The 23,328-nt window shown below is 29.9% G+C and overlaps 1 protein-coding gene across 8 annotated transcripts in view; it reads left to right on the plus strand.

The window, feature by feature from the left end:
* Positions 1–23,328, plus strand: part of HDAC4 (histone deacetylase 4) — a 215,708-nt gene that overhangs the window by 166,773 nt on the left and 25,607 nt on the right. The window contains exon 1 of one of the 8 annotated variants that reach the window (XM_088201315.1): positions 12,915–13,035. The exons of 5 other annotated variants lie outside the window; for them this stretch is intronic. In XM_088201315.1, coding sequence (XP_088057441.1) covers positions 12,990–13,035 — 46 coding nt within the window. In that variant the 5' untranslated portion in view covers positions 12,915–12,989. Of the gene's footprint in view, positions 1–12,914; positions 13,036–23,328 lie in introns of those variants that run through there. 2 more of the 8 variants (XM_088201072.1, XM_088200973.1) reach the window with 2 other exon arrangements.

Below are 23,328 nucleotides of genomic sequence, written 5' to 3' on the forward strand. Positions count from 1 at the left end.
AGTTTTTTAATGAAAATTTATTCTATTATTATTCATAAAGCATAAAACGTTATTTATAATTTATAAAGCAAAAATAGCATTGTATTAAACTCCTTTTTGAATCATACGTAAAAATGCTACCAATTTATAAGACTAAGTTTAGCTTATCCAAGTCCAGAAGCTTTATGACCAACCCACATTATATGATGTGGTAATCGAATTAGTCTAATACGATCATAGCTATTTTAAACTTAGCTACCGCCGGTTAGGCGCCACTGTCACAGGAAGGACAAACGGGATGTGCAATTTTAGATCCTCGTCGTAATTTTCCTCATGCTTGTTTTTGCCATGGGAAATTACACTTGTCATCGACACTGACAAAGATTTGGACTATTTTCGTGCCAATGCGGAACATACTAAAAAACCTGATAATTTTTAAAGATGTGTTTGAACAAAGACATTGCGCAATATTTATCTTACTCATTTGGCATGTGATGTAGTATGACTGTTTATGTTCTTCTCTTCGAACAATGGACCGTGTGCTCGCACATGCCTAAGGAGACGATGGCACTTCTTCTAAATTTAATATTTCTCGTTCTATTATGATCCCGTCGACCAATCCTTTGTCACGTAATTCCACTCTCGAGTCCCGTTATATCCTCGACCAATTATAGGAGCAAAAATAAGCGTCTTCTATTTTTACACCGTCATCCTTTCGACTCAGTCGCAACTTCTATTTCGGCATCTTTTCTCCTCTGCAGCTTCTTTTTGTCTACTCCAACTCGACTTTGCCTTTTTCTCTCTCTTTACCATTTATAAACGATGGCTTCGCCCTTTGTGGTCGTCTATTCTTGGCTGGGACGAAACTCTTTTAGTTTTTCGCTATAAACATAATAGATAATTAAAATATTATATTATATTGGATTCATTATATAGGATGCTATCAATTTGTTTGATGTCTACAAATACACTGCGTTTATTTTATAAATGATTTTGCGGTGCGATGTTTGGACTCCTCAGCTAATATGATTTCACTGAAATGCCAGTTAAAATATATTTTCACATCTAATAAATATTGACAGTAACATATATATTACATTTCATGTTCTTATATTTTTATGATGCCTGCACTACACTCTCTGGAAGCTGGCCAAGGTTGGCCAAGGACGGAGAATATAGTGGGTTACTTCGGTCGAGTTCGGATCTGCCCGCTCTAAAATCTCTTGGAAGTTGTCCGAGGTTACCGAGAACGGGAGGTAAAGTGGGGGTAGTTCAGTCGACTTGGCCAGCTTCAAGTGCTTCCAAACATTGTCGGCAAACGGACCGAAGTCGGAGCTGCTCTTTCGAGCGCGAGCGATCAGATACTTCCCCTTTCGCTCTCTCGCATGTTAAGTGACGAGAGTGAGAGAGATAATGATATGGTTTTTCGCAAACTGAGATATAACGACTAACTCGGTTCAATTTCAGTATGCGCGTAGGCGTCCTATGGTTAACACGCACGTCGAGCTGCATCGTGGGTCACGTGGTCAAGTTATAATACCACATGCTTATCGGGGACTTCAACATACTCTTACTGACATCTTAGAATATTTTAGGGCACCAAAAGGGATTAATTATATTTTTGATAGTATATTCTTTTAACAGATTTATATTTTTTTTCATATAAAATTAAATAATTAAAAAATAATTAGTGGTACTTGATTTTGTTAAAAAAAATCATTTCGATCAAATCCTGATGTGTTTTCCTTGATCGGTTGATATAAATGTCACACCATAACGAATTCTTATTTAAAATCGATGGCGACAAATTCTAGGATAGTCACAGATGTCGTGTTTGTATTCTGAAGTATTATTTTTATGCCTTATGGCATTTTGCAAAAGCCGACAAAGATTTTGCGTAAATTGCATATTTAGGACCGAAAAGTTTTCACTGATATTGTATTGGTAAGTGCCCACACAAAATTTTTATAATTATCAGTAGCGTAATTTAAATAATATGACAATTTAAAAATTGCGAATATTTGGCACATATTTTGATCGCGCGCAAATATGCCAGCTGTACATGACAGCAGCCGCCGTGCGGACGTCTTTCACGCCCGCCGTCCGGACGGCATATGAAATTTGTGGCAGTGTGGCCGCTACTCGAAAGTCGGCGAACTCGGCCGATGTCAGTTGAACTTTGGTTCGGACAACTTCCAGAGAGTGTAGTGCAAGCATTATAGTTTGAATAAAAAAAAACCAATGTATTAGGTGCTAATTAAAGTATATTAAGCTGAAACCTTTCAAATGTGCTCCTTAGCCTCTAAAACAATATATGCAATTGTTTCTATCTGATACAGCAGATTAGTAACTTAGTGTGGTTACTTAAATTATTTTTTATAGTATTTTATCGAATGACTTTTCTTAATTAGTATAAAAATTGAATTATAAAATATTGTTATAGCGTTACTTTTGATGACTTTCAATACAAAAAAATTACCATTATTTGTGTTACTCCACACCTAGCAAGCATATGGTATAATAAATAATAATTGTTAACGCACTCTTTATGTTAAATACTGGAGTGCTGGTGTAAGCCCAGGTATTTGACGCTAGATTTCAATTCTACGTTTCTTTCCTCTTTGGTTTGGGGAGGCGGTAGCAGTTTGTCTACGTTTCGTATATATATTTGACTATGCTGTCAATGAATATTTTTATATTTTCACTAGTAGAGATATATATATATCTAGCAGTAAAAATGTATTTCAATATGATTTCACTGAAATGTTAGCGAAAATTTAAGTTTACACACTCAATGTAACATATATTTATACACATAAATGATATGTCGCCCACTGATAAATTCACAGCTTATTATTATTAAAATAGCTTAATATTCAAAATTTCTTTCTATCGCGCTTAAAAATGCATGTAAACACACCTGTATTTGAAGTCATTAAACCAGCTGTCAAAATATATTGATCGTTTTGTGACGCGATGCTTCTAATGTTTACAAACACACCTTGCCACTAAGTACAGTCTGTATCAAAATTTATTCTGATAACAAATTTAACTGGCAATGTTGGGTTATTTTTAGGAGGACTTAGGAACCTTTTTGTGTCGTGAGAAGATGGATTCTCCGTCCTTCGCGGCTGACTAATGAAAACTAAACGTTTGTTGCGGCACTCTAATTTTAACCGTGGAACATGTGACACGTATGTTCTGGTTGCGATTCGGTTATGTGTAGTTAGTAACGAGTTACGAAACCCTATTGCCGGTTACATCTAGATACTTATTGGGTTTATGTGGTGTTTATGGTCCTTGGTAGACAAGGAAGTGTAGAGAATTCAATTGAAAGATATGGGATACTTTTAAGTGCGTTTGTAACATAAACAACGTTGTCCATAACATCATAACAAACTTAATAAAGAGGCACATTTATACTTTGGACAATAACATCAGCACTGTAAGCTAAATTTAACTTTTATGAATCTAAATAGTTTTTAATATTCATATAATACAATTTTACATGATAAAATAATTTTTAAATATTTATTTTACTATGTTTATATAGTAAAATAAATATTTGAAAATGATTTTATCATGCTGTAATATTTAAAATGTATTCTCTAGTTCTTAACTACTTGTAAAATTAAGATGACTTGTTTAGACATGAATTCGTTTATTCCAAGTCGGAAGCAAAGTGGTAGTTTTAGGAAACGACGGGTTCCCGGGTGCTCCCACCCGCATCCTCAGGTTGTGTATAAGCCCTTACCTATCGGCTCTTTTGCAACCCTAGCACTGAGCACAACCGCTTCCCATCGGCAAGCCGATGGTCCGCTTCCACGTCTCGGCCGGAGTCGTCCCGATGGACGGCTGCAAAAGTAAGCTTCTGACTGAAGTGTCTGAAGGAAGTAATTCTGTATGACAGTTATCTGGCTTTTATACACATGATAATTGCGGGAAAGTTCAACGTCCCTTCTAGACATCTGTTCTTTGACCAACGTCTGTGAGTTGGGACGGAACCAGACACTTTGTTTTTGTCTAATACAGATCTAATTAGATTTTGTATTTGCGATTATATTAAAATCGGTATATTTGTAAATTTTATTTCAAGTAAAGTCCACGGTTTATATGGATGGATGCTTTGGAACTAATATTGTATGCCGTTTAATGATTGGTAACGAAAAAATTGATGAGACTTTTGACTTTGATCATGGGTTATCACAATACTTTTATATTTTTAATCCTTAATAAAAAAAGGCAAATCATAATAATATATAATATGTATAAGAATTTTAAAAATCAAAATATTTTATTTTTACTTATATCTGCCACAGAAAAACTGATTTTTTACTGAAAAATAATATTTTTTATCGCTTATACATATATTTATGCACATAACTATTTTTTAACTAACATGTGCCATTAAACATACATATATAAGTTGTATTAAATTCTTCACTGTCATATTAGCGTTGATAAAAACCTGATGTATTATTTTTAGGACGTATTTATTTATAAAAAAAAATAATTCTGGTTTCCAATCTTATATTGATTTTTTGTTGTTTCTTTATTTAGCTCGAGGCAGTTAAAAATTTTCCATCGACTGTTTATGCGTACTGCTCCAGTCTCTTTAAACGCTTTGGAATGCCCGAATCAGGTTTTTGGCGTTGCTCATGCTTCGAGTTCTTCACTTTCATAACATGCAAAAAATACTTGATCATTAAAATATTTATATCTTTCTACTACGTCATTATTTATTGTTGGAAAGGTTCATTGACAATCTAAATGATCTCAAGAAAGTAGCTCTACCAGTGAGGTTGAAAATAATGTATATGTACAAAGTCAATGACTTCACCATACGCGAGGAATCACAGCTACACTTATGCTTCAGACTGCTTAGAATATAATATATAGTATATATATATTTTAAAATATTACACAATGTAGCACATAAGTTTCTACTGACCTACGTTCAGAATGCTTATGAATATTTAAAAAATATCTTATTCAAACACAACTGCGACATTCGTCTGCTTGACTACCATATTGCCAATGGCCTTTTTGAGTTTTTTTTTATTTGTATTCAAGGTCATTATGTCAATTTTGGTAATAATTAAGCATTAAAAATTGTGTTGACAAGTCTTCGAAGGAAAAGTTAGTGGTACTGTATATTATTATACACGGAAGAAACACACGTGCTTAAGATTTTAGTATTCTCCTTATCCAAATGTTCTTGTCCAACTATATTCTATTGAATTTGTTTTAATCTTTTTTTTTTCTATTTAAACTTACAAGTACATAATATCAATCTAACTAAACAGTTTTTCTTATTCAAAACGATAGCTTTTACAGAACAGGAAATTTACCACAACTGAGCTTTGTTTATTTGAAGATTAAAAATATATAAATACGCGTTACATAAGCATATATGTACATATATATATTTATAGTTTTATTGTTACATATGTATGTACATAATAACCGACGTATAAATAAGTTTCCAAGCGCAGAATATATTGTAGCGCCTTTCTAGCAATGGCTATATTCAGGTTGTAAAGTACATCAAAGTTGTTACTAAATTTAAATGGCGTCCTTTTTCGTGTCGTCCTAAATCAGCCGAGTCAAATGTTTGCTGCTGATTGTGGGGTCGATCGACGAGGAGATTTATCACTCGCCGGCCGACCAATTGTAAGTGTTTTGTCTGTCGTGTATTAAAAATTCAATGCACCTCAAAGTTATTATGTAGTTTTTAAGTTGATAAGTTGTATTGCTATGCAAAATGCACTACCTAAAAATTATCATATTTCGTTTATAACTAAATGTTATATTTAAAATAATTTAAATTTATAAATAAAGTAATATACATTAAAAAAAAACATAATAACGCAAATGATAAAACAGTACGATTTAGTACATAATAAAAAAATATATTTAATTCTAATTCATCATTAAAAAATATGTTAATGATTTAATTATATTATCACTCAACAACATTGTTGCATTCAATACCATTAAAATAATAATATTTCAATAACATCTTTTTTTGTTTGATTATGGCCCATAAATATTCTATCAATCCAATCATTTTCTTATGTTTTAAAATATTTTTAAAAATTTATATAAAAATCATTTGTGCATGATTTTAATGATATGATACAGGATCGAGTCCACGTGCTTTATTTAATATTTAATTACAGAAAAATTTTGCTTTTCATTATTTCATCGATGAATAGAGACCTTCCATTACGGAATATAAAAAGCACCCCCAGATCATTTGACTCTAGATATCACACCATTGCCTAGAGGCATTTATCGTTTTATCTTTCAACACCTTGACGACTAACGTAGTGCACCCCATTTGACTTGAATATATTATGTTTATGGTCAATATGAGATATATTAAAATGTCCTGCTCCTACTATTATAAATAATATATAAAAAATAATTAAGCTTTATTTTTTTAATTAACTACAGCTTTCTTGTTAGACATTTAAAGTAACATTTCCATTTGTTTATGTTATCATAAAACTTTGATATCTATTTTTGTTATAAGTTATATTAATATAGATTAATTTTCACATTTTATTATCGTTACAGATTCTTCCTTATGTTTATTAAATATATGAGTCTCTGATCAATAATTTCACAATGTACTTGTGTAATAACGATTCTTAAATTAACTGTTAATGTTTGCTATTGAGACCTACATTATTTTCGATTGAGTAATTCACGTGTAGCTAAATATATCTCATGTTGAGAAACTACAGAATGTATAATAAAAAAAACTAGTGCTGACGAATTCCAGTAGCTAATTGAAAATATCTGGAGATTTTCTGCGTTTGAGAAATGATCTTAATATATCGAGGTTTATTAATATACCTTACACGTCGTCAATACGTAATAAATGCTTATATATATACAATATATATATAAAACGGATTGATCTCAGCACATACCTACTACATACACACGAGTTTTATTTATAACGACAAGGTCGTGCAAAAGTAACCACCGATAAAAACGTGCTGCTGATTCGCTGTGATGAGATCTTTGAACGGTTGAGTCTCAGGAACAGGTGAACGACGCGATGAGATGATCATGATATATTTCAAGATCTTCTCAAGAGAGGTATTTTTAATTCATTCACATATATACATATGATTCTAATTGTGTATATAAGTACTATGCGAGGCTGTTTTTAATACAACCTTCAAAGTATACACATCTGGGTCAGTGCATGATAATGAAATAATTTGATACATTGAAATATGTATATATTACCACCAGACTGTCTATAGCTAAGAGCTTCTTTACAATATATATATATATGAATTTGTACATACATGGTGATTCATCACCATTATTATATGCTGTACGGCTGAGATAAATTATGCAGTCTGAAGTGCTTTTATCCTTTGTTTATAAACATACATAAAAATACATTAATGGGTTAGGAAGAGCAATGTGTGACGTCAAGGACGTCTAACCTGAGAGTTCTGATTTAGAAATTTAGAATTACAGAGAACTTATTACTTAATACATGATTCATAGATACAATTAAGAATATTTTCTCTTAGTTAATCTTTATTAAAAGTTGGTAAGCTATTGACAAATTTATTGTTACATTGTTGTATGTTTTCCCAACAGTGTGTAGTTTGTCAATGATTTTAGTTTCAATATCAAATTCGATATCAGTTAGCGCAATAAATTACCTTGATCAGCTCGATGTCGCGTGTCTTTGGCAAGGAATGCGCATGCGCAAACACACGAATTATGCTGTCACACCGTCGACAGCGTCTTTGATTTACGCCAGCGATTTATTATTATGCTCGTGATTCGTTCAGTCGACACAACCGCAGTGTATTGTTCTGGTAATCGAAGAACCTTCGTGCTTTGAATTACTGTATAGGTTCCTATACGTTAAAAACACACCTGCCTGGTGTCCTTGGCAATGAAAATGGACGATTAGTGACGAATCGGTCACTAATCGTTTCGTTTGGGAGGTTAAATAATAATGAGGAAAAAATATTGCTGTACATTTTAGACCGTCGTCTATTATTTAAAATGATTTGAAGCATTAGTTTTTTAGAATAATATATGTATATGAACTATTATTATTCTTGCGACATAATCGCTTGTTTATATAGAGCCGACAAGTCACCAGCATTTGACTCTGGGGTCCTCGTACTGAAAAGTTCTCAGTCCATTCTGGATGACGACCCAAGATCCACGGTCCCGCGGCGTGGCTCAAAATCATTAATATACATAGCACTCCTTAGAGCCAACATTTATTTCGATAAGCCCTGATTCGTATCTTTTTTTAGAAAGCAATTTTAATCTGGTTCTGAAAAACAGTGTTATCTCTTTTGGCAAATGTTCACCACAATATTTTAAAATGTATGTAGCTTAGATAATTTATGTAATCTAGTAATTTCCTTGAATTTCATGAGCCCGTTGACCCTTTACTTATTAAAAAAAGCAATATGTGATGTTGAAGGGTCAGATGTATTATTATTTATTATTTATTTTATTAATATACATAGCTAATTGTGTAATCACTAAACAAATATAATTAAACCATACATATAAAACCTAATTAAAACATAGACAGAATATAAAAAAAATACTTTAAAATTATAATTTATTTCTTAATGCACGAAAGTGTTTCTTATTCCAATGATATTATATTATTTTTGCGGGTTGCCACACTTCTGGCCGTACTCGTATCATTATAGCTAACTATCTTTCAATTATCTTCTATTTCTAGTATTAAATTTATGTTCATTCAAATTTTTATGAAATACCTAATAAAATACGTTCTGGATTCTAACCCTTAAGGGTATGACTTCGCAGCCAGTAAGACGCAGGTGGAAACTAGTGAGAATTTTACTAGATTATAAAACATATTGCGAGGTCGTTATTCTCCGAGCGGTAATGGAGAAGCTGGCGGACGGATGATGTCAGTGTAAGATCTGCAGCGACAGTATTGCGGAGGTTTATTTATGTATGTGATCCGCGGGTAGGCCAAATCTGATTTTTTCGACTGTGCTCATGTCTTCGTATCTCTGCTGGTTCATTGGGGACCAGCCATATGTATTCAGTAACAAATAAATATTCATTCTATGCACCGGAGAATCCCTGCGAGTAATTTATGGAAACCCTGTAGTTCGACGGCTTTTGTGTGATCCCACTATTGTCTAGTTTATCCTTATTGATTAATGTCCAAAACACTTTTGGTCACGCGAGTTTCAAGAATTTTCTAATTTATTTATAAATACTAAAAAATTCATCTTCAATTTTTTTTGAATATTTAACCACTCCAATCTATCAATCATACTTTAACAACTAGTATATATATTTTTGTTTAAAACTACTCTCATTGCCATATTTTGTAATTTTTGCAACATCGTTTTATCTCATTTATTAAGCATATATTATATTGTTGCACAATAATTGAAGTGAGGCAAACTTATAAACATCACCTCATATAAAAAGACTCGTCATAAATACGTTGTAATCCATTCTACCGATCAACATATTAAAATACAATTTTATAACAAAAATATATGATGATTCTGAACTCATTTAAAGCTGAATTTTGTACTATTATTAATTGTAAAATATAAAAATTTATTATATTTTTTTACTATATCTGATAATAATTAATAAGTGTAAAGGTATGCGCTGATTTTAAATCTGCTCCTTTTATAAATGTCTATTGTATAATTAATGGCGTATCTAGAAATGGGACGGGGGGAGACCGTCCCGGGCGGCACGTGCTTGGGAGCGGTATTTTCGCAATGGAAAAACCGTTCGTGTCGTGTGATTTTTAAACTGAATGCGCTAAAAATATTGTTTAAATGAAAAAATATTGAACATGTGAAAACAAAACAGCTTAACAAATGCTGATTTTATGACTATAAATAAAAATATTTTTGATCGGCTTAAAATTTTGTCAGTTTTTAGAGTCGGTGTAAGTCGAAGTTACACTAGATTTTTCCATTGTTTATTTGAATCGAGCACGTGCTAAAATAATGAAATGCCTAATAACCATTACCATATTTCATCAAACTTAAAAACTGTTTTATACATTTTTTATTTCCATATATTCTGTAAGTGGTATGAAGAAATGCAATAAATTACAGATTTATAAGAAGGTCTAGGGAATTTAGGATCGCCCCGGGCGGCACAAAGTATTTTATAAAATCGCTATTAAGTATTTTGTAAAATCCCTAGTTACTTTAAATAAATCCGTATGTATACACATATACATATGTACATATATATGTATGTGTAAAAATTGTTTTTTACTCTCTTTTTTATGATTTTAAAAACAGAGTTACGGTTTATTGTTTTTTAATATATTATTTAAAATAAAAAAAATGCATTTTATAATATTTTTATTTTTTATATATTTTTTAAACAAAGTTACAATTTTTTGTATTGCAAGTTTGATGTAAATATAATTAAAACTACAGTAGTATCGTGTCCCCAATTTTATGTTACAAAAAATGTAATAACAAACATTTTTTTTTCAATTTATAAATTTATTTTAATTTATATTTTAAAACGTTTTTTTACATTTTTTTTTTCTCTAAGATTTTTTTATTATCTGAATCACTGCCATATTGAAACAAGATGGCGAATCAGACTGACTAACAAACATAAGTGAAATAATTACAAGGTGTATATTTAGATTGAGATTTATGAGCATATCATTAAAACTACGGCAGTCATCGTGTCCTTAAATATCCAAATAAATAATTTTTATTCACAAACTTTTTCTATTTCTCCAATAATTTTTTTGGTAGCCGCCGTTTTAAAACAAGATGGCGAATCAGTCTGGCTAATGAGCTTAGTTGATATTTACAAAATTGGTTTTATATTTCATGACAATGTCATTAAAATCAAATCCACAAAAAAATATTTTTTATTATTCAGTATCAATGTGTTATTTTACACATAATTATTTGTGGCAAAAATTTACCGTATTTGTTGTGCAAGATAATTGTTAATGATGGATAAAATCAGGATTAGATAAACTGCAAAAAAATCCGCAATTATTTGTTAATAGATAGGTATTGTAATGAATACAGAAGATCTGGTAATATCAAAACGAAATGTTGCTCAGTCACGTTAATTATAGATCGTTTCACTTCTTCTTGTATTTTAGTTGAATATACTTATGTGATTGATTGTTAGTTACCTAATATGAAAGAAGCCTTACATATGTTTAAGTACATAAAATAATTTCTATAACTATTATTATAAACACATAATAAGTTCAAAGTCACATATTTTTACTATTAATAATTTAATAAAGTTTATCTCCTATTTTGACTATTATTAAATTAATAAAGTTTATCTCCTGAACTAAAAATGCACCCGCGTTTATTTATAAAGTCCTAGTAAAACCACAAGCTTTGCTTAAAAGCTTTACGTCTAGAATACTATTTTTAACCTTAAGCAGCCATACAATACCACCCCTTTTTACGTCATAGTAACATTACGAAACAGACCCTAAGCTACGTATTGCGGTTATGAAACTTATTATGTGCGCTTATGTATTATTAAAACAATATTATTTTTAATTTGTATAAAGCCTTTGTAGGCTATGATTGGTTGTGTGAAATACAGGCTATGATTAAACACTGCGTCTTCTTTTGATCTATTTTCTTTTCATAATCTTGAAAGAGTTTTTCATTATACTGTTAGGTTTTTGTGAAGTTGTTTCAATGGATATATTTTTAGAATGTGTTTTATTTATTTTGAACAGGCTCAAAAGGTTTTATATTTATAAATATAAATATGTATACTATATAACTAGATATCGCCAATAATTAAATTATTAATTTATTTTGTAAAATGCATTGAAAAAGTCAATACAAAAATAAATGCATATGAATAACTCGCTATTATTCAATAATACGAGAAATATTCGCAAAGTAAAGAAACTGCAATGTTATGCTTGCAGTGTGTATTGCACTAAGTGCGATGCGTGTTCGGTAATTCTGTTTTTCTGCCGCTTAAATTCATCGCCAACTTATTTAGGTTTATGAAAATAATAAACATATTTGAAGTATAAGAAACGTCTACGCCGATTAAATGTGGACATCCGTTTTAATGTATAAAGTCATTAAAAAAAAATTTTAAAAATTGATACGCTTTTATGATCAAGTGCCTAGAAATCTACTTTATAAAAAATTATATATATACCAATTTATGTTTATGTCTCAAAACTTTTAAAAACTGTTCCATAAAAAAAACAGATAATAAAACTCGCGTTGTGTGCCGAAAAAGGAATAAACGCCATACATACATATATGACGTAGAAATCAAGAAACTCTAGTTTAAAGTTGAAATTCATTCATGAAAGGCATAGAGCTCCATTGTAGCTTTGTTGAAAAATATATAACGGGTTGTTCTTTAGAACCTTGAGGTATTCTACCTTACGGTAATATATGCTAATCCTTCCGGGGCAAAAACTAGAGTTGATTATGTGTAAAAGGACGATTTGTTTGATACACAGTGGATCATTTTCAAGTGCTTATAAAATAAACTAATATTTTATTCTATCATATTTTTATTTATATAATTTACTGTGACACATTTTAATATGACGAGGACTTTAGACATATGATTTCCATCAAAATATCAAAATAGTATACTTGAAGATATTTATTTTAGTTAATACATATGTTTATCTAACAATATCAACGATGCAATCGTATGATTATCCAGAATACCTGCTTAACCTACCTATATCATATCTATTTTTGATTCATGTTTGCCTATTATCGTTATCAGTTAGCACCGTTAAAACTGCGAACAATTTACTTGGCGCCAGTGTTCGTTCAGATTCCAGTGGCGAAAGTCGTCTTGTGAGCGCACCGTTAATTTTATCCCCTAAGTGAAAAATCTGGAGAAACCCCTAAAACACCTGTTTTCAAGAAACAACTGATGACGCACCAGGCGTACATGTGACGCGCCCTATTTATAAACTCTGAGTTTATTTTTAGTTCTAAATGTTTATTATTTACCAACGGAGGGGGGACAACGTGATTTCATCAGGTGCGTTGTTGAAACGAGTTTTTGTTGTCGTATTATTTTGTTTACCACTGATATTTTTCTTTCTCATTTGTTTATGAATTGAAAGCTGTGAATATGTTTATTTTTTATGTAACGCGATTTTTTCCTCTCAGTGAATCATTCATTTTTCTCAGTATTTTGAACATTGAGTAAGCATTTGATCCGGTTTATATTATAAAATATTGATTATTATTTATTTAATAATTTGATATGAATTCGCGATTATAGATAATGTACAAGTGTTTTATTCGGTTTAATCTGAATTTCTTTAATCGATATCTTCACACCGATAAATAATTGAAAATATATGATTCATTAATTAATTATAATTTAAAGTAACATAACAATATTTTTTTGCTCTTGTATGCATATTGTTCACTGATATGCAGTAACAACTAAAATCAATAATATATTGTTTATTCCAATAACTGATGCATTAATGCATGATTTTATACATAGACATTGCTTATTCAATTAAATTTAATGCAAATAATAATTATTGTTATAAATTCTATATACAATTATTGTATTTATCATAATTAACTATGTAATTTTGTAAATAGATTAACTAATTTCATGATACATAAAATAATGTAAAATGGTAAATTGGTGAGACAAAGCAAGATGCCTGACCTAGGGTTCAATTTATGGGTGTCCCTAATTCAGTGATTAGATTAAAAAATATACATTTCTTAATTGAAAAAAAAATATTTTTGAAACAATAATCTCTTTCTTATTGAAAATGTAATGTAAACCTTCCCCCAATTAACTTATTGCCATCTTCAGATGTATACTTATATATTTGTATATTTTATATGGACATTTTTAGCAATAATTTAGTAGATGTATGTATATACGTTAACTTTTCTAATGTCCAAGAGCCACGTATGGGGCTCAGTCGTGTCGCGACTTTTTTAATATTAAAAGTAATGGTATATTATATTATTAAAATATTACAATACCACTTGCGCTTTAACGTAATTTAAAATAACAATTAATAATTATATCAGGAGTAGATTTCTAGGATATTTGGATGAAGCAATGTACATATACATTGTTAGAATTTATTGTATAAAAATGTTAGTGTTCAAATAAAGCAAAATTTGTTGTGACGACTTTTTTACACGATTTTTAACTGCTGTAAATGTTTAAATAACCAGAATTTTTTGATTAATAAAAACCCTTGATATTTAACATTTGTTATATTATCTATTTTTGATATCAAACAATTTTTTTTTTTTATGTGTAACATTAAAAATTTTTTTTTTAATTATATTTATTTTTAATCGAAAGTACGCTTTTTCTAATAAACGGCATTTTGAAACAATACAGCTATATAAACAATAAACAATATATCAGGCTGATATATTTACAAGAGCTATTTTTAGAACAAGTTTTATGTTAATATGATTAAAACTTCCGCAGTTATTAAATACCCACATAAATGCCAAGTAATGTAAAAAAAGTTTTTTGTTATAAATGGTAATTTAATTTAAATTTATATTTTTAATCATTTTTTTACATCTTCTTTTATGAGGTTTTTTCTTTTGATAAAGTAATGACTTTTTTATTGCTTTGAATATTTACTATTTTTAAACAAGTTAGCAGATAAGGCGGCTATCTAACAAATTAGCAAAAAATGATAAAACAATATAAGATAAAATTATTTATTTTTATTTTATTTTAATTTAATTTTCTTATCTTACAGAATTTGTATTTTTGAATAGCTGCCATTTTGAAACAATATGACAGATTATCCTCCAAAATCCACAGAATTTAAATTTCAATATTAAAACATTTAGCTGCCATTTTGAAACAATATTGCAGATTATCCTCAAATATCTATACAATTTAATTTTCTATATTAAAACAATTTGTCGCTGAGAAGCTCAAAGGCTAGTGTAATGATAATTTTCGAGCGCTGACGTTCTGGCCGTGATGGTCAAGAATAAGGGAAGCAATCGCGACTCACTAAGGCACGTTATAGCCCGCCGAGTATTAACTAATTGATTGTCGACATCACCCTTTAACAATTTAAAAATGATTTATTGAATACTATTGTGCTGCGTTAAAAATACAATTGAATCTGAATCATCTCTTCGCTTTGCTGAGATTCCAGATTGAACCATATTTATTGACGCTTAAAATTAATCGTCAATGAAGTGTTAAAGTAACACGTTCGATATCTTACTGCAAACTTTAAAGATGTCCTTGCTTTAACATAACTGTCCGGTTAAAGTACTTTCACTTAAAATTTAAAGAAATTCTGCTAGGAAAAAAAGTAGTCTCTCAAAGAGACTCCATGTCTTTTTGTAAAGACAGCTAACCCGCATTTGTGCTAATTATTTTAGATCACCATATTCTCAATTGCTGAGGAGCTAAATTGTATCCCTGCAGTACTCCTAAACAAGAATTAAAGTTGCATGACAAACTTTTTCAAAAGCAGAAACTAACAAAGTCAATATAGACTACGTCTATAGATAACTCTCGATTTTGCTAGGATCTTGCTGCATTGTCTATGTCATCTGCATATGTTTGCTATAAGCTGTTTATACCAAAGTTGTTCCTGTTAAATAAGGAATAAGTTAAAATAGTATTTCTACTATAAAATTTGCATTCCTTAATAAAACGTTCACGCATAGTATAAATATAAATAAATTTACTGACTTACTGGTTAACGTATGTTAATAAAACGATGTCCACATTACGCGGATAATCATGAATGACTATTTCTATTTAAATTCACATTTGAGCAGCGAATGAGAAAAATATTTATCAATCCGGAGAACAAATTTAGCTTTCCGAGAATAAATCTTTTTCTTGCTTTTCGCACACAGAATCTCAATTCTCACATCCTGTGCGATCTGCATATAAAATTAGAAGATAAACAACATTCTTATAAACATAAAAAATCGCATAACAATGCGTAGATGTCAAAGTATTATTTTTCAGTACCAATAAGATAGAGGACAGTACTGCAGAATGAAACTTTTAAGTATCGTAATTTTTCAACGTGTTACCTATTTATTTTCATTAGGTACAATGGCGCTAGAACCGTTGACGTATGCATATAAAGCGAATCTGGGCTATGGGGTGGAGCGGTACCACCCCAGTCGCCCAACCACCCCGACCGTTTGCTATAAATAGTATATCGAGTGCACCCTTGTCCCAGTTCCCGAAGTCGGAAATAGCACTCGGTTTGAAAATTCGACCCGGGACTGTATAGGTATAGAGGGGTTAAATTTGTACCTTATTTGTTTGCTCGTGCTCCATATTTCCACGTGCCAAGGCTTTAATTTCTATGCTGTCGCTGTATATATCTGCATTATGCTTCGATTTATAACCATATCGAAAATTGCTACCTATACGTGTGTTCCTAATTTGTATAGCTATGTATATAGTTTACATCTTATCGAAAACATTTGATTAGTAGTAAATGATTTTCTATTATATAGATTTGTAATTCTTTCAATATTGTATCATTCTTTTTTTCTTAAACATAACATAAACATATAAAGGTGCGTTAACTGTCGTTTTTATGCATCATAAAATCTTTAGTCATCCTAAAGCTCGAGTTAACTCTTAGCGATTCAAAGGTGGCAGTCCTGCTCGATTAAATCTGACGATACAAATGGAAAGATCGGAAGTTTGTATCGATTTTCCGTTCCATAAAAATCATATATTTTAAGTCGCGGTAGTTGCATTACTTCCTTTTTTATATCATATATCATTAAGTTTTATATAATAATTTAATTTTCGGCCATTGATAACTTTGTATATAAGTTTGTCATATAATCAAAGAAACAGATTAAAATGCCATTTTAAAGGCAGTTTATGTTTCAAAGATAAGACGACCATTTATCACCATTTGCGAATGAGTACCGTTAAAATTTGCATTAACGCAATATATGGAATGAAATGAGGACATATTTTTTAAGCGAAATTCGGGTTAAAAAAAATACGTCCATGATAATAGAAATAAAAATATACACTGTTCTCTAGTAATTTCATTGTTTCCGCAAAAGGTTAGGCGTATAATATCAAAACATGTGATGCATATTTATAGTTATTATCTCTTGTGAGGCCTTCATTTAAATAACTAATTAATAGTTTATAATTTGTATTATAAACTTATCTTTTACGTCAATGTATGTGGGTAATATGTTCTTTAAATATTATTAGTTAAAAAACACTGATCTTTTACTATAAGAACTATGTATAAATATATATGTATTTAATATAACAAACATCTTATTTTTTTTATTTAACTTAAATAATTCGTATTCCATAAGGTCAGGTCTGGCGTAGGACCGCCGAGAGCGAACCAAGGCCATGGGAAAAACAATGATTCCATGCCTCATGATAAAAATAATTTTTAACATCATAATATTATTTCTTGAATAAATAATAATAGGTACGAGCTAACAATTTCTATGCTACAAATAAATATAAATATTAGCCACACATATTTTCTGAATTTATATTTTAATTAAGCATTAAAAAATATTAAAAATATCTACTCATATTTACCTGATAATAAGTCGTGTTTTTTTTCTGCTCAGTGTTGCCATATAGTGAATTTGAACTAAGCATATTTAAGCCGACAATTATCCCTTCTCAGAAGTCAAAAATCCACGTCTAAAGCAATAAAATTGCGCTCTCATATTGACCAAAATTCGATTTGTATATACTTTGATTAGCCCTCTTATATTAGAAGTCCATAGTAATATCGGTAAGGATAGCTATAATGTTTGTAAAACATGGTGTAATATCGAAATGCAGATAAACTATGGAGCAATATGTGAGATGCGATGTCTGTCTGCACTTATTCTTCCGCTTATTTTCCCTTGAGAGATAAGTTGGCTTTATTTGTATTTTGGACTTGTCTGATGAAAATTCTAAAACTTCATCAGGTTAGGTTTGGGTTTGAACAGAAAATGGCCGTTTCGCAACTGTCAAATTGAGCAAATTAATTATAATGGAATTAAGGGTTCAAAAATTACTTTTTAAAACTCTTATTATATATAAAAAGTAATTTTGATAAAAAAAAATTTTTTTTTTTGGAAATTTCGAAATTTCTGTCGGTTGATATATCGACCATTGCCCACTTAAGGTCATATTTTAATAATATTTTTTTATATAATAAATGATCAAATAGTGGCACAAAAGTATAATTTATTGTTTGAAATATATTACATATAAACATATAAAGATATAATAATAAAAAAGAATTCTTTGAGATTGTTTTAATATTTTATTTTGATTTTTGATTTTATCGTTTTTTGGCCGATAACGACAACTTCATTTCATATGGTCAATATATCAACTAAAAAGCTTCCTCGACAAATATTTTGATGCTAAGATAGGTATTGAATTATAGACCGTAATGTCATCGGTCGATATATCGACCGATTTCGGCCTTTGCGCGCTAAAGGGTAAAGCAGCATATTAGCGCATCAGTTAAATTATATTTTCGCTAGTAAAAATATATATCTACTGGTGAAAATGTATTTGGATTTAACTAGTGAACATATAAATTTAACAAAAAATACTCATTCGCTGAAACAATTATCCGTCGGACGTAAATAAATAATGATGAGTATTACTACATATAGAAAAGTTTACTAGCACCTGCCACATAAGTTATATTTTCACTGCTAAAAATATATATCTACTTGTAAAAATTTATTGAGATATGATTTTACTGAAATGACATGTTTTAAATAATATTTTCACGATTGATTCGAGACTGTTTTTTCTAGTTTTTTTTTAGGAATAAGTTACAATAAACTGAGTGTATTATTTTTTTATTTAAAATTACCGATAATACAATTTATAAAAACATTAAATTTGTATAATTCAACTAGTGATATTGTTGATTTATTTGCTTTTTCCGTAGGTATTTGATCTGAATTTTCAAATCGAATACTTAAATTTACTACTACTAATTCACATTTGTTGTAAATTTCCTCTCATGTCTAATATTTTTTAAACGTTAGAAAAGTAATAAAGTCAACAATAATTTGCATACAAATTAACACAAGGGGAGCTGTATAAAAAAACTACAATTTGTCCCGTTGAATAATAATGTTTATTGTGAAAGTACTAGCTAGAAAATGGGTGCTTTTGAAGGCAATGTTCCGCTCCTTTTATTTATTGTATATATGTACGTATAAAAAAGGAAAAAAGGAACTTATATCTGAAATACAATATATTAGTATATTGGTAAATCGCAAACAACTGTAGTTTAGTCGGTTTTTACTTTTATTATAAATATATTTTTGCTATGATTTTTTCCAGAGTTGGGCGCCTCAAAGAGAAAGGGCCCTGGGAATTTTTCCCCTCTTTCTTTGACCCATTAAATAATACAGCTTTTTCTAAATTAAGGACCAGTTAATCTCATTTATAAAATGCATTCTAAGCATTCGATTTAATAATAGCTAACAAAAAAAAGTATTCTTCGTGACAGTAAATATTTCTAACTGAATCATTTGACTATGAAAATATTTGTAAATTTTAATATTTTTTTTTTAATTATTCTAATTATATTATTTTTGCTTTGTGAGATCATCGCCCTTTGTACTAGTTTTAATCCAGCATGCCTATTTTAGACCGTAAGACGTCGCCGTTACCCCTTTTCTAACTTCTAATTAGCATAATTATATAAATAGGGGAATCTCCTTTGTACGTCAGCATTCAGACAAATAACTTTAAACCATACAGTCTGACTGATACATACCGATTTTAATCGAGTACCCGCGAATATATATAACAATATTTTACAAAATATTGTTTTCGCTAAATATTATATTAAATCAAATGCGCATTGAAGAATAGATAAATAGAATAAACACAGTATTTTTTTAGATTTGCTTTAAAATCTTTTAAACGTTGATAATTTATCTTAAACGAATACATTTTATTAACATTCGACTGCCATAACGCAATTCAAACAACTCGTTTTTCGCATGTACGGTTATACGGAACTACGATGACGTAAACCGATATTATGACACTACTATGTGTGTGTTTAAGTCCATTATGTTTTACAATGGAACAATGTTATTTTTTACCTTCAAAGTTTTTAAAATACTTGAGATTTCATGTCGATCTCAATTAAAGTTATTTTCTCGAATCGCGTGCACAATAAAAAATTACGAAACTCGTTAATTTTCGATAATTAGAAACCCGACTGACTTAAACGCTTTTTTAAACTGTTCTTTGTTAATTTTAACTTAGTCGATGCTTGCTCGCGTTTGGCAGCTTTGACTTTTGGGTTGTTGTTTTTTAACCGTCAAAAATGAAAATCGCCTTCGAAGCACGAAACGTTAAAAATAATCGTACTAATTAACCTTTTTAATATTTCCATATACATATGTAGGTTTATTTCATAAAAATATATATATGATTGTATCGCCTTTCTGCAAATTTTTGCTCTTTTTCAAGACACATTGTTACAGGCTAACCATTTTTTATCTTTAGTTCCCAATTAATGCTAAACTTGTTTGGATTTTTGTCTTGCACTTAAAGAAACAATTTTAGCAATTCTATAATTGTAAACCATAACATTCACATGCATCAAAAAAATCAAGGGTAAAAAGTTCTTCATTATAGAACCACTACATATGTGCTATCTTCATTGATTATAATCAACCTTTTAAAAACCAACGTAGAAATACGTCTAGTTAATATTTTAGCTTTTTCCAATTCTAAATATACTCTCTTGCATGTGTGAGTTAATTCAGCTAATCAATTAGTAATGAGGGCGGTTTAATATAGGGGTGGGCAATATTCACGTCACGAATCGCGTGCGCTAATTATATTTATATTTATAAAATTGACGTATTGTGTGTATACGGAATTAATACACACAGTGTGCCGTATTTGAGTGTAATTTACATTTTAATTTATATTTCATTTATAAATGTCAAATTAGCATTTTTCAGCGTAGTTCGCATGCCGTTAATTTTTGTCGTTTTATCGCAGTACATAAAGTCCGCAGGGATTAGCGCATTTTGATCGATCAAAATTAAGCCAGCTATATACAATGAATTAAATTTATAAATTTTGATGGTTATCCATACAGGAAAACATGGATAATGCGTCACTTGGATGTGTCAAACGGATGCTGATTCATAATTTATTGTGTTATTCAATGAAGCGTTTTCCTAGAATCAAATTTTGATGTATTAACTCATAAAAAAATATTATGTAATAATGTACGATCATTATGAAAAATATATATTGATGAATATGTGTGAGTAGATATTTCAACCGCATATTATAAAGGATTAATATCCTCCTTTTATAAAATCCAAATTCAATTCCTTTTCATCTGCCTCCAGCTTTTTCTATCGTATTGTAATACTTTCCGGAAACTGTATCTGATCTATTATGATATACAAAATAAAATTGAAACATAATTCGAATGTCCAAAATAGACATATCCTATATGTATTGTTGTTATAGTTACTTTTGGGTTTAATAGAAATTAAATTGTGATTTTTATAAAAAGTATCCATTATTTTTTTAAAAACGTTATAGACGATTTGATGTATAATAATATTATTTTTAGCAGTGTTATTTACTGTTGTTATCAATCGCTATATTAAAACAGGCGTTAGTCAATGCATTAGCAGCGTTGTATAATAATACTTCAGACAAATAAAAAGTTAAGAAATATATGATAAATAAAGACATGTATATAGTCATACTAATTTAGTGCTCTTTGCAAAACATTCGTAATATATATTGTAATATATTATATTATTTTATTGTAAGATCAACGCCCTTCTTACGAGTTTTGATCCAGCATAGTTATTTTTAGACTGTAAAACGACACGATTACCCCTTTTCGTGATGCAGTTATATAAATAGGGGAATCGATAAATATTTTTATCGAGTAGTCGCGAGTTTATAACAATATTTTTAAACTTTAAAGTGAACTTTAAATAATAATAAATTTTTGATTATAAATAAAATTATATACTATATACATATATACATCAAATTACATTTAAAAGCTATTATCTAGCTATTTAAGAAAATAATTAGTAGTTTTATATACTGCCGCGAGCACATGCACGAGCGCAACACCGTTTGTGTGCATTAGTTACTTTGAGTGTTTGACTCTTTTTGCGTTTTTATTTGCCACAGAGAGCGCATCTATGTATTTGACCCAGTAATCAAAAAACTTATTGTAGTTCAGTGAAAAAGACAGATGTCTATCCCTATCTACCATGAACTAAAATACTGATTTTCAATGCAAAAGTAATATATTTTATAATAACCGATTTTTTTAGAATAATAAGAAATAATTGCTACAATCCTAATCTATTAAAACTGTGTAATTATCCATAGAGCGTGATAAGTTTACTAACAAAATTGACTAATAGTATAGTCGGTAACTAACACACAAAAGACATGGGTTCGAATCCCATATGTTGTGTTTTATATTTTTTATCAGAATTAGTGATAATTATGTTATTATAATTTCGATCGATAAACATAGATTTAGTTTTCCTAAATTTTCCTAAGCTAGCGGATAATTCAAATCGAGCTAGGTCGTATATTAATATTAAAATGGTGGAAAAAAATATTTAATATTGCAGCTTACATATATTTGCATAAAGAAAAGACGTAACGTTAAATACAGTAGTGTCTAACATATTCATAAGTATTCAGAACTTTAAGGTATAACACTTTATATTTATATATGCTAGAACCCTCAAGTCTGTCGTTTTATCGTCACATCTACTCTGACACAATAATGTTTTTTAAACAAATAACATCCTGAATAGGGTTTTCTTTTTTTGATTATTAAATCTTCCATTGTAACCTAACAGGCGTAAGCCCAATGCGTTACAACGGGGTAAATCTGTACCAATTGAGTAAGTCAATCAGATATAGTGAATACATACAAGTAAGTATTAAGTACCAGATAAATTCTGGGAATCGGTGACATATATATATATATATATATATATTAATAATTATAAATTATTATGTGTAGTATAAATTATAACCAATAGATGTCACTGCAGCTGAGGCTGTTTTTTTTTTTAATAAAAGCGCATTTTTTTTAATAAAAATTCGAGTGACGCTGCTGGGGCTCGAACCCGTAACCTCAGAGTTATTAGTCTGAGACGTTACGGACTACGCTATTCCGTCCTTTTCAATCGAATATTCGATTTTTTCTAAAGGCTACTTTTAAATGTAATTTGCAAACTTCAAGCATATCTCGTTTTTAACCCTTCGAGTGCCCCGGCCGCCACA

The sequence above is a fragment of the Plectrocnemia conspersa genome, unplaced genomic scaffold (assembly GCF_051122295.1).
Source record: "Plectrocnemia conspersa isolate PC_06_02 unplaced genomic scaffold, ASM5112229v1 ptg000001l, whole genome shotgun sequence".
NCBI lineage: Eukaryota > Metazoa > Arthropoda > Insecta > Trichoptera > Polycentropodidae > Plectrocnemia > Plectrocnemia conspersa.